This window comes from Alexandromys fortis, unplaced genomic scaffold, assembly GCF_014885135.2.
Source record: "Alexandromys fortis isolate MF-2015 unplaced genomic scaffold, M_Fortis_MF-2015_v1.1 scaffold_240, whole genome shotgun sequence".
Lineage (NCBI taxonomy): Eukaryota > Metazoa > Chordata > Mammalia > Rodentia > Cricetidae > Alexandromys > Alexandromys fortis.
The window spans coordinates 1,886,417-1,898,538 of record NW_026068133.1 but is presented as its reverse complement, the minus strand read 5'-3'; the positions used below and the strand labels follow the sequence as shown (position 1 = coordinate 1,898,538).

Sequence of the window (12,122 nt, the reverse complement as noted above, 5' to 3'; positions counted from 1 at the left end):
AATAAATAAATAAATATTTAAAAAAAAAAAAAGAAACCCTTCAGAGTTCAGCCGCTGCTTTTGCCTGGAGAATGGGGTAATGGCGCCATCTGGTGGACAAAGGGGGGAACTGTGGGAACCCAGCCCATCAAACGCTCACCCACACCATCCCCACCCTTCATGATATCCCAAACAGAAGTCAAAGCCAATGGTGCTTAACGAAAGCCTGAAACTTCCCAACAACCAGAGTAATTGTGTGAAATTTATTTCTTCTTAAAACAGTTACTATTAATAAAGAAATAAATAAATTAAAAAAAAGTTACTGCTTTTTATTTACTTCTTTTCACACCCACTAGGATCTGTAAAGACAGAAACCTCTCGTTTGGAGCCCTGGCTCCCCCAACAGGAGGGTGGAGCCCACGGTAAGTGCTCAGTAAAAAATACAGGATGTTATTCACATCAACACTGCCCTCAGCCCAAGCCTGAGTCTCCCCCAAAAAGTAAAGATTATCTTAAGAGCCAGGAGCTGTGTTTACCCCCGCTTCTGAGTCAGACCCAGGACCCTAAGACCCTGCGTGGACAAGTTCCTTGTTCTGACAGTTGATATGGGATTCCCCTCTGTATGCTGTGATTACCATTAATGAATAAAGAAACTGTTTTGAACCTATAGCAGGGCAGAACTTAGCTAGGCGGATAAAACTAAACTGAATGCTGGGAGGAAGAAGGTGGAGTCAGGGAGAAGTCATGGAGCCACGGGAAACAGACACACCAAAATTTTGCTGGTAGGCCACAACCTAGTGGTGATGCACAGATTAATTAATGGAGATGGGTTAAATTAAGATGTAAGAGTTAGCCAATAAGAAGCTAGAGCTAATGGGCTAAGCAGTGATTTAAATAATATGGCTTCTGTATGATTATTTGAGGTCTGAGTTGCCGCATGGCCAGGAAACAAACTAACGACCTCCCCACAACAGGCAGCAGCTAGCCTCCAGCACAAGCCACATTTCTGAAGTGGTGGGGGATGGGGGGGAGTACAGGGAAGCCCAAAAGCTCCGTGGTCTCTGGGTACGAAGAGAGCAGGGTGACGACTGGCCGGGTATCCAGGAGCCCCATGGTGGGACAGGAGGAATGGGATTTGAACAGGAGATATGTAGGTGTGAATTAGGAACTGCTGGCAGGTTCATCCAAAGACTCCATATTCCTCAACTGAAAATTCCTACGGTTGGTTGGTTAGTTGGTTGGTTTTAATTAATGTGTATGGATGTTTTGCCTGCAAGAGTGTAGATACCACATAGGTGTATGTCTGGTGCCCACCAAGTTGAGAACATTGGATGCCCTGAAACTGGGGTTACAAATGGCTGTGGGTGCTAGGAACCAAACCTGGCTCCTCTGCAACAACTACTGAGCCATCTCCCAATGGATACAATTTTTAGCATATCTAAGAATGCTTATGATCTGTCCTGTCCTGTCCCTTTAAGAGAAAGAGGTAGCTGCTGTTGTGGCTCCTCTTTCTCTCTCTCTCTCTCTCTCTCTCTCTCTCTCTCTCTCTCTCTCTCTCTCTCCTCTTCTTCCCTTCCCCCTCTATAATCCACTAAATAAACATCCAACCTCACTCAGCATGGTGTGCCTATCCCTGTCTCTCACCTGCCATGTGGCTCCCTTCCTGGGACCAGCCACCTGCAGCATGGTCTCATGGCATGCCCATCCATGCCCTTCCATCTGTCTCTCCTCGTGGGACTGGCTGCTCCTTCAAGGTCTCTCACCTACCACGCGGCTCCCTGCCTGGGACTCACTGCCCCTTGTGGTCCATTGCAGCCACTTGGGGAACTTTGCTGGGACTGGCTGCTCTCAGGACCCGCAGCCTGCTGCCTGGCACCACTTCAGGGACCTGCGGCATGGTCTCATGGCCCACTGCCTGCTGCAGCCACTTGGGGATTGGCAGCATTTTATTTAAACCCCCACTGGAGCTTTCATCGTTGCAGCATGAATCATCATTAAAAAGATCTTTTCAACAGAGATTGCCTGAGTTATTGAGGGTGATGAGTACAAACACCCTGGGAACGACCTACATGGACTTCCACGGAGGAAGGAAAACTTACTGATTATCATCTAAGTTTCCCAGGTGTTAGGCAAGAAGTCTGATGCTAAGATGAGCTTTTCCCCTCCCATCATCCTGTGCCAACTCCTGAGCGAGAGCTGTGGTTTATGGCAGAGGAAATCCATTATGTGTTTGTTGGAGATAGGGTCTCTTATAGCCCAGACTAGCCTTAAACTCCCTACACAGCCAGATGACCTTGAATTTGTGAGCCTCCCTGGAGTTGTGATTGCAGGCATGCACTACATTGCTTGATTTATATGGCTCTGGACCTAATGTTCTCGTGCTTTTTGCAAAAGGCTGACACTGTGGGCATGAAACCCAGGGCCTTGGACATGATAGGCAGCTGCTTTACCACTGGGCCACACCCCAGCCCCTCACTGGGGGATTCTAGACATGACTGTACCATACTACTGAGTCATGCCGCAGGAGAAGGAAGAAATGTAGAGGGATACGGGAAGGGAAAAAGGGGAAGAAGAAAAGAAAAAAAATGGGAACTGGAGAAACAGCTCAGCTGGTAAGAGGGTTGCCGTGCAAGCATGAAGACTGAGCGCCAATCCTCTTTCCTATCTGAAGCAGGTCTTCCCATTTTTCCCAGGTTATCCTTGAACTCAAGATCCCACACACTCAGTCTCACATACCTGGAGTTACAGGTGTCACTGCCAGGACCTAGGGTTACAGGTGTCACTGCCGGGACCTGGGGTTACAGGTGTCACTGCCGGGACCTGGGGTTACAGGTGTGCACTGTCAGGACCTGGGGTTACAGATGTCACTGCCAGGACCTGGGGTTACAGGTGTCACTGTCAGGACCTAGGTAGGGTTACAGGTGTCACTGCCAGGACCTGGAGTTACAGATGGTTGTGAGCCACCGACTGTAGGTGTTGGGACTGAAACCCAGAGCCTCTTCAAGAGAACAACAATAGAAAAAATTTAATTTTTGTTTTGTTTTTATGGTCCTAGGTATTGAACCAAGAGCCTAAACCATAATAACCTCAACTTCAGAACTCAGGAGGTAGAGGCAGGCAGGCAGATCTCCGAGTTTGAGGCCAGTCTGGTCTACAGAGTTAGTTCCAGTACAAAGAAACCCTGTCTTGAAAAACCAAACCAAACCAAACCAAAACTCCAAACAACAACAACAAAACAAACAACCCACCCACCCAAACAAAGAAAAACTAACTTAGCCCAAAGTGGTAGTGAATGTGTCTGTCTGTAATCCTAGTACGTGGGAGATGGGGAGAGGAGGGTCATGGATTGAAGGGCATCCTCACCGACATAGTAAGTTTTGAGGCCAGTACTACACGAGACCTCCTCTCTTCCTCGTTTAAAAAAAAAAGTGAGAGAGGTACAAAAAGATCCTGCTTACCTCCTTATATTTATTTAAGGATTGGTAACACCTCATCCTCAGCTGTGGTGGGGTGAAGAGGCTCCAACACATTCCTAGATTCAGGTGATCAGTGCTCTAACCGTGGTGGACACCCTCACTCACATGCCCATAGCCACAAACAGGAATCCACACAAACAGGCACATACACAAAATCAAAAAATATTTTTTAATTACCAGCTGTCATGGTGCAGAGGCCTTTAATCCCAACACTTGGAAGGCAGGGGCAGGCAGATCTCTGAGTTTGAGGTAGGTTATCTACATATGGGGTTTCAGGACAGCCAGGGCTATAGAGAGAATCCTTTTAAAAAAAAAAAAAAGAGGTTTAATTGATTGATCAGTTATTCTGAAACCAGCCTGCCTCCATAGCCAGTCCCAATCTGTTCAGGGCTACATAATGAGACCCTTTCTCAAAAAAAAATAAAATAAAAAAATTAAAAAATTAAAAAACCATGATTGTTAATTAAATTTCTTTGAATGTCGTGAGCTGTGTGTGGTGGCTCCTCATTCGTGCCTGACTTGCAGCCAGCATCACAAATTATCAGTTGTGCATGGAGTGAGACCGGGGTTCGACTATGACTCTGTTTCCGAATGGCTGCCTAGGAAATTAGCTCTTTGTACCTTGACCACCAATATATACAGACAAAAGGCTTGGGTCACTAAACAAACCCCAGAGAAAGAAATTCCCCTGGCCCTTGGCCTAGGCATCATTTATAATACACTTTGATCTGGTTTTAACTTCCTGCCCTTCCACTTGTCATCAGGGTGACCCTGGAACTTGGTGACATAGGTGGCGTGACTACTTCCTTCCTGAAATGTCTACTTCCCTTACCTTCTGTCACTGGACACTGTCCTGGATGTCCTTCTGCTTCTGCTCCCCACCCCTCCTTCTCCCTCTTTCTCTCTCCCTTCCACCTCTCAGAGACAGAGGCAGAAAGATCAGGAGCTCAGGGTCAACCTCAGCCGGTCCAGTCAGTCTAGGCTGCCTGAGATTCTGCCTCAAAAACAAACAAGAGAACAAGGAGCCCTTGGGAGGCAGAGGCAGGAGGATCGCTATGAGTTCAAAGCCACTAGGTTGATGCAGTGAGAGGAGCATGCTCCACAGGAATGCTCTGCCTCAAACAGAGAACAGCAGGCACGAAGCTCCTAAGAGCACACTTGCAGTCAAGTCCTCGGTCCCCGCGCAGGAGGAGCAGTCTCTCACGAAGTGCATTCTGTGAACCTGGTACCATATTGTCTCCAGACCCCAGGAGACTCAGTTCGGATTCTCTCCATTTCTAGGCTCAAGGTGTTACTCAAAAGATGGTCAGTGTCCTGGCTAACAGAAGGGCCTTTCTGGTGCCCTTTCCTTCCCTCTGCCAGCCCCTGAAACAGGCATAGCTCACCAGGACTTGGCACAAGTGCCAGTACACAGCTCCACCAAGCAGGTCCCCACAGACCCAGGGCTCCAGCTCCCTCTGCTTCTCTTCTCTCCCTCGCCTGAGTCCAGGCTCTGTGCATCCTGCTGTCTCCTTAACACTCCCAAGTACACACCCTAGTATGCCCTAGTACATACCAGCAAGCCCAACAAAAGCAGATTTTCTGAGACAGGCAGATCTCTGTGAGTTCGAGGCCAGCCTGATCTACAAGAGCTACTTTCAGGACAGGCTCCAAAGCTACAGAGAAACCCTGCCTTAAAACACCAAAGGAAAAAAAAAAAAAGCAGATTTTCTTCATCACACCAGGGACGGCACAAGTACTCAGCAGTTACTGGATGATTGAAATGATGTATGGTCTACCACCAAGTCATATGGCTCTCCCCACTAGCTTTTCTGTGTGTGTGTGTGTGTGTGTGTGTGTGTGTGTGTGTGTGCACGCGCGCGCGCGCGCGCCATGCGCACGCGCAACTGATTAAAAAACCTGATTCCCTGGAAATGGAATGACAGGTGGTTACGAGACCCTGATGTGGGTGCGTGAGCACTCAGGCCCTCTGGACAGCCATATGTACTCTTCCTCACTGAGCCATCTCTCCATTCCCCACTGAGCATGACCTCACTCACTGAGCCACTTCCATTCTTTCTAATCCCTCTACCTCACACTACCTCCTTCCGCCTGGACTGTGTGCACTCTTCGGTGGTCTCCCAGCACGTACTCTGGCCCTGGGAGACCATATCTCAGATCTGACCAGGCCTTTTCTGAGGGTCATCCCCAACATGAATAATATTCTTTAGTCGTTTCTCAGACCCTTGCAGTGAATCCAAATGCCTCACCATTCCCAACAGCTTGTGCTTCCCTTACTCCGGCTGTGCCCGGTCACCCTCAAAACCCTTCTTTTCTTGCTACACCTGAACACACCGAACATGCTTGGCCGACTCTGTTCCCATGGGGACCCTGTAGAAATGCCAAAGAGAAGAATCTCAAGAAATCAGGAGCTTAGAAACTTAACATTAAGTTTACAGAGCATGGCTCAGTGGTAGAGCCCCTGCCTAGAATCCCCCAGTGAGGGCCTGGGGCGTGGCTCAGTGGTAGAGCCCCTGCCTAGAATCCCCCAATGAGGGGCTGGGGTGTGGCTCAGCAGTAGAGCCCCTGCCTAGAATCCTCCAGTAAGGGGCTGGGGTGTGGCTCAGTGGTAGAGCCCCTGCCTAGAGTCCCCCAGTGAGGGGCTGGGGTATGGCTCAGCAGTAAAGTGCTTACCTTCCATGCACAGGCCCTGAGTACCACCTGTAGCATGACAAAAAGTATCATTTACTTTTGAGCAGAGTAAACATAGATTTATCGAAGAAAAGCAAGAAAGCTTCCTGAAGAAGAATGAGAGGCTCCATGGAAGGACTACCCAAAATCATTTAGAGTGTAAGCAAAGACGACAGGAAGACAGGCAGTCTGCCCTGATCTCCCCATGTGTTATGGAGAGGTATGGGAATAGGAGCTGGGCATGACAGAAGCTCCAGGAAGGCGTTCCTTGTGACCTGAAGTGACTGTGACCCTCAGCATTCAGAGTCCCTTCTCTCCAGAATGGAACAGCTATGGTCACCCATGCAAACCACATCACAGACAGGAGCTAACCTGAGGGAGTAGTGGTGATGACACTATGTACCAGACATTCAGGGGCCAAAACCCAGTCCATTCATACAATTCCTGATCAACTCTGGGAGTCAGAAACCTTGCTACCATCTCCATATTGGAGAAACAGGCACAGAGTGGTTGAGGCACCGGCGAGGGCTGGGTTTCAGGCACAGGCAGCTTGGGTCTGATTCTGACTCAGGACAAGAGGCACTACTGCCTGCCGTTTCTCAGGCAGCAACGTCCAGTCTCCGAGTCCACTGAAAGCTTCCACATCTTAGCCTCTTGGCCTGTAGGGTTGAGCATCGTCAGACTTCGACCCAAGGGAATCTGCAGCCAGACACAGTGGCTACAGTTCAAGGTTATCTTTGTCTAAAGAGTGAATTCAAGTTACACAAGATCCATCAAATATAAATACATACATACATATATTTTTAAAAGGTTCCTTTGTTATGCTCCACCTACAGAAAGGAAGTCTATGCCGAAGCCGTGGGCCCCTCACCTAAGCAACTTCCTGAAAGGTTACACAAAGCTGGGCCGAGAGCCAAGTCTTGGTAATCCCAGAAAACCACAAAGACAGATGGCCTGGTCTTCTGTGCCCTTCCCGATAAGGAAGTTTCTGTCTTCTGCCCCCCCCCCCCATCTCACAATCTGAGCAAAGGCCACATCGCTGTCCCACCCTTGCCCAAAGAGGAAGCTGAGACTGAGGTCCTCTATGACAAGTCCAGAAAGTCCCGCCCAGGTGTGAAGCAAGCCCTTCATGCCACCACCCTGCCCCAGATGATAAAACTCCACAGGTCCAGGGCCTGACTCATACACAGCCCAGAAGCTGTCCACTATGTCTAACATGTTGTTTGCCTGGACTCTCCTTAGCCTCCTGGTCCTGGGCACCTCCTGCAATTTCGTGGTGCCCCGCAGCGAGTGGGAGGCCCGGCCATCTCAGTGCTTCCAGCGCCTGCAGCACCCCGTTCGCTATGTGGTGATCTCGCACACGGCAGGCAGCACCTGCAGCAGCCCGGCCTCCTGTGAGCAGCAGGCCCGCAACGTGCAGAATTACCACATGAGCAACCTGGGCTGGTGCGACGTGGCCTACAAGTGAGTACAGGGTGGGTGGGAGGAGGCCGACCTCACTGTTCCAACTCCTGATGCTGGATCTGTGTCTCCCTGTGGGAAGAGGCAGGCTTTGCCTCACACACACACCAAGGTGTCACCCCTATAGGCTCATAAGGAAACAGTTTCCTAAAAGCCCAGACCTTGCCAGGACAATGCCAGGCTGACTGAGCCTCACACCAAGCCCTTGCATCAGTGGGCATATCTGCTGCCAGAGACCCAGGGCAGGGGACTACATAGGGAAATTGTTGCCCTGGGCTCAACTTCCTTTTCTGCAAAGGCCAGTGGGATTGGGGTCCCTAATACCAAACAGTCGGGAAACTGGCTAACATATGGTCCCAAATCTATGAGCCAATGTCTTCCATGTGCCAGAGTTCCAGATGGGGCCATTGCTAGGAACATATCACTATAGTCCTGTGTGCATAAAGACAGAAAAAGATGCGTTCAGAATGGAAACAGATGCACAGAAAAAGGACTTCTAGATGGTTCAGCAAGTAAAGGTACTTGCCAGCAAGCCTAACATCCTGAGTTCTAACCTGGGTAGGAGAGAACAGACTACTGATGGACCAATGGTTGCTCTGATGTACACACACACACACACACACACACACACACACACACTTTTAAGAGAGAGGAAATAGGCTGGCCTGTGCTAGTCATGGAGATGCCTGTAATCCCAGCACTCGGGAGGCTAGGAGGATTACTACGAGTTGAAGGACAGCCCAGGCTTCATAACAAGATCCTATCTCCAAAAAGGGGTGAGGGCAGGGTAGGCAAGGGTAACAGAATCCAGATCCCCAGGTGAGGGATGGCTTCGTGTGGCTTTGATGTGGCTCTAGGAGAGACAGAGGGAAGCTGGAAATGGGGGTGCAGCACAGAGGCAAGAGCTAGAAGATTCTATCAAAGACCAGGCCTGAGGCAGGGACCCCAAAGGTCATGGTGAAGACAGAGGTCAGACAATACCCACTGAAGGTTCTGGGTGGGGGAGAGGCATAGACTAGCCCAAGTGTTAGTAGGCTCCCTCTGGCTTACCACCAGAGAGCTGGGGCTGCGTGGATGGGCCTGGGGGACACACCCATCAGTCACACGGGCTTCTTTTCAGTGTCACAGACTATATTACACCTGAGTCTTTTTCCAACAGGAGCATTTGAATCCTGTGACTCCTATACGCTAAGAGCCAAACTGCCTGCAGAATTTACTGGAAATGCTGGTTCCCAGCCTACCCGACTGCTCTGCCAAAACCAAAGGGTCAGATGCCTGGGGGTGTCCCCAGGACTTTCCACCTGAGATTTTAATCATTCTAAGGCTCCAACATCAAAGCTGCTGCTGGGAATTGAAGTGAGAACTAGGGAAGACTGACCTAGGGCCACAGTCTTACAGAAAAACAAAATCACATTATATGAACTTTACTTTCTTTGCCTGTAAATGGAGGTTTGGGTTGTTTTGTTGGGGGGGGTGTCTCTGTATGTGCCTGAGTGTAAGTCTGTGTACCAGTGTGTACAAGAGCCCTCATAGGTCAGAAAAAGATACTGGATCCCCTGGAAGTTGGAGTACAGATTGTGAGCCACCATATGGGCGTTGGGAATCAAACCGGGTCTTCTATAAGCACAGCAAGCACCCTTAACCACTGAGCCAGCTCTTGACTGTGCCCATTATGATGGTGGCTGAGGTTCGCAGGCATCCCTGTAAAACCACAGCACCTCCACCCCAGCGCGGTGCCGCCAATGTGGCTAGAGCATCACAGTGCAAAGGGGATACAGGAGTCAGCCAATGGCTCACCTCTACCCTGCTGCTGATGGTCTGGTGTCTTCCAAAAGTGAGACAGGGCTTTTGTCCCTGTGCAGGAGACAGGCTCTGCCTCACACACACAAAGTGTCCCCTACTCTTCCGTAAGAGAATCCTTCACCAAGGCTGGCACCTTGCAGACACTAGGCTGACTGAGCCTAGCCCTGGATCCCCATGTCCCCTCTAGATCCCATCTCCTCCGAGGCAGGCTGTGAGCTGGCTTCCTAGGTGGCAGACAGGCTGGGACTCCTAGTTCCATCATCCTGGGCTTCATCAGCACCTCAGAGGCTGAATCCTCCAGCCTCCAACCAACTCCAGGCGGCTGCCCCAACTCCGAGGTGTCCTGGGGATGGGGGGCGTCCTCCATTGAGACTTGGTCAGTGAGTGAAGCTCACAGATCTACTGTGCTAGAACTGGAAACTTCCAAAGACACAGAAGTAGCCTCTGCCCTTGAGGCCACAATCCTGATACCCGAGAACCCTGAGAACCAAGACAGGCTGGAACAAGAACAAACTAACTTGAAAACTCTCTTTTATTCACACTTATTTACTTAGCTGAGGTGGGCACATGGCACAACTCGGTATGGAGGTCAGAGGGCAACCTGCAGGTGTCGGTCAGTTCGCTCCTGTCTGACATTGGTCTCAGAGACATAACTCGGTTGCTGAGCTTGGCAAAGGGCCTGTACTGGATAAGCTATCCCTCTGGCCCAAAGGCAGACTTCTGAGGGGCAGGGCTGCTGAGGCTGTGACTTTGTGCGAGTAAGTGGCACAAAGTGCATCCCTGGTTATCAATTTGGGCTGTGGGAAGGCAGTAGTGCCAACCCCAGGGGCTTGATGGGGGACGAGGTGAATTCAGAGGCTTGGGAAAACAATGAATTCCAACCTTACCCACACAATTGGGTTTGTAGTGTGGATAACAATAAGATTTGTGTCACCTAAGACGCTGGCCCTACCTACCTCTTTGATTCTATGTAAAATAGGGGTGGCAACTCACCAGCTGCTACAAAGATAAGGAAAAAGTGTTAAGTATTTACACAGCTGTGCTTGGCAAGAAACGGGGTACCATAAATGGGTGCAGCTGCCTGAGTATTGGAGAAGATGACTGAAGGATGTTGGGGGAAGCCCCCCCACCCTTATCAAGCTCTGCCCCTCCTCCACAGCTTCCTCATTGGAGAGGATGGTCACGTGTACGAAGGCCGAGGCTGGAACATCAAGGGTGACCACACAGGGCCCCCCCCCACCCTTATCAAGCTCTGCCCCTCCTCCACAGCTTCCTCATTGGAGAGGATGGTCACGTGTACGAAGGCCGAGGCTGGAACATCAAGGGTGACCACACAGGGCCCACCTGGAACCCCATTTCTATTGGCATCACCTTCATGGGCAACTACATGGGTAAGCAGCCAGCGCCCTGGGCTGGGGGTGGTGTGGGGAGAAGGGAATCACAGGCTCTGCCACGTATATGCTCATGACCTCGTTGTTCTCTTTGGATAATGGGGCCATTGGGACCCTACACTGGGAGCAGCTGATCAATAATAAATTAAGGGTGGGAGGACGCAAGCGTAGTAGTAAACGGCTATAACCCTCAGCTGGAAACAAAAGATTGTGAGTGTGATGTCAGCCTAGACCATAGAATAAGATCCTGTCTAAAAAAAAAAAAAAAACAGGGCTACAACTATAGCTTGGTTGGTAGAGTCCCTGCCTACCATGCACACGGCCCTGGGCTCAACTTCAAGCACCACACGGACCACATGGGATGCACACACTCATCCCAACACTGGGGGCAGTAGAAAATCAGTTCAAGCCGATCCTTCTCAGCTACACAGGGAGTCCCAGGCCAGCCTGGGATAGGGACTGTCTCCAATCAACCAGTTAATTCCTGAGGCCCCAAAGATATGTTTAATAGATTACAGCTTTTTGTGTGGGCCAGACCCTGGGCCTGTGAGCAGAGACGGTCGGGGCCAAGCAGCAACACAGCAGGCGATGCTTGCTATGGTCTCCTCCAGGCTGGGCTGGCTCCCTATGGTGGTTGATCAAAAGTTAACTATTTTACCTGCCACAGCCCTATGGGAATGAGGAAACTGAGGCAGAGGGCAGTTCACAACCATCCCTTACCTCTCTGCCCTTCAGAGATGCCCCAGTCTAACTCCCTGTATCTTGCCCTCCCCTTGCAGAGCGGGTACCCCCAAAGCGGGCCCTCCGTGCCGCCTTGAATCTTCTGGAATATGGGGTGGCTCAGGGCTTCCTGAGATCCAACTATGAGGTCAAAGGACACCGAGATGTGCAGAGCACACTCTCCCCAGGCGACCAGCTCTATGAAGTCATCCAACACTGGAAGAACTACCGCGAGTAAGGCCGGTGGAGCCGCCACTCTGGAATCCCTCCTGCCACCTGCTCCCCACCCCTCTGTCCTCACAGTGACCCCACCAATAAAGAAATAGCATCAGCCATGCTCCTGTGTCACATGACCCAATGCTGAATTAATCAAGACCCCAGAGACCCTGGCTCAGAGGCAACATCACAGCTTAGAACCTAGAGATCTCAAGTAAGAACCCAGGAATCAACACCAAGCAGGCCCCTGATCACCCACAGCAGTTCAAAAGAACCAGACAATGTGGACCACGCTGCAAGACACGGCTACCCTGCCATATGGCCAGCCATACCGACTTTGTTTGAACTCCTCTGGAGAGTTCTAGTGCCCACCTGCCTCCTGGTCACAGACCGGCCAGACACACTT

General features: G+C 50.5%; 1 protein-coding gene and 1 long non-coding RNA gene across 2 annotated transcripts in view; both read left to right on the top strand.

The window, feature by feature from the left end:
* LOC126490962 (uncharacterized) overlaps positions 1–6,841 on the top strand; it is a 15,179-nt gene extending 8,338 nt beyond the window's left edge. The window contains exons 2-3 of the long non-coding RNA XR_007589278.1: positions 336–401; positions 1,795–6,841. This is a non-coding gene — a long non-coding RNA (uncharacterized lncRNA). The remainder of the gene's footprint in view (positions 1–335; positions 402–1,794) is intronic.
* Positions 6,842–7,227: 386 nt separating this feature from the next.
* On the top strand, positions 7,228–11,837 carry Pglyrp1 (peptidoglycan recognition protein 1). Its single transcript, XM_050126308.1, has 3 exons — positions 7,228–7,589; positions 10,659–10,780; positions 11,560–11,837. Exons 1-3 carry the CDS (start codon positions 7,333–7,335, stop codon positions 11,736–11,738), a joined length of 558 nt encoding a protein of 185 aa, XP_049982265.1. The 5' UTR covers positions 7,228–7,332; the 3' UTR covers positions 11,739–11,837.
* The last annotated feature ends 285 nt before the right edge of the window (positions 11,838–12,122 follow it).

Bases quoted from the DNA above. Each gene is read 5' to 3' on its own strand.
- Pglyrp1 (XM_050126308.1), top strand. From the start codon at position 7,333: ATGTCTAACATGTTGTTTGCCTGGACTCTCCTTAGCCTCCTGGTCCTG. The intron at 7,590-10,658 runs GTGAGTACAGGG...CCTCCTCCACAG, and splicing joins TGGTGCGACGTGGCCTACAA to CTTCCTCATTGGAGAGGATG. The intron at 10,781-11,559 runs GTAAGCAGCCAG...CTCCCCTTGCAG, and splicing joins CTTCATGGGCAACTACATGG to AGCGGGTACCCCCAAAGCGG.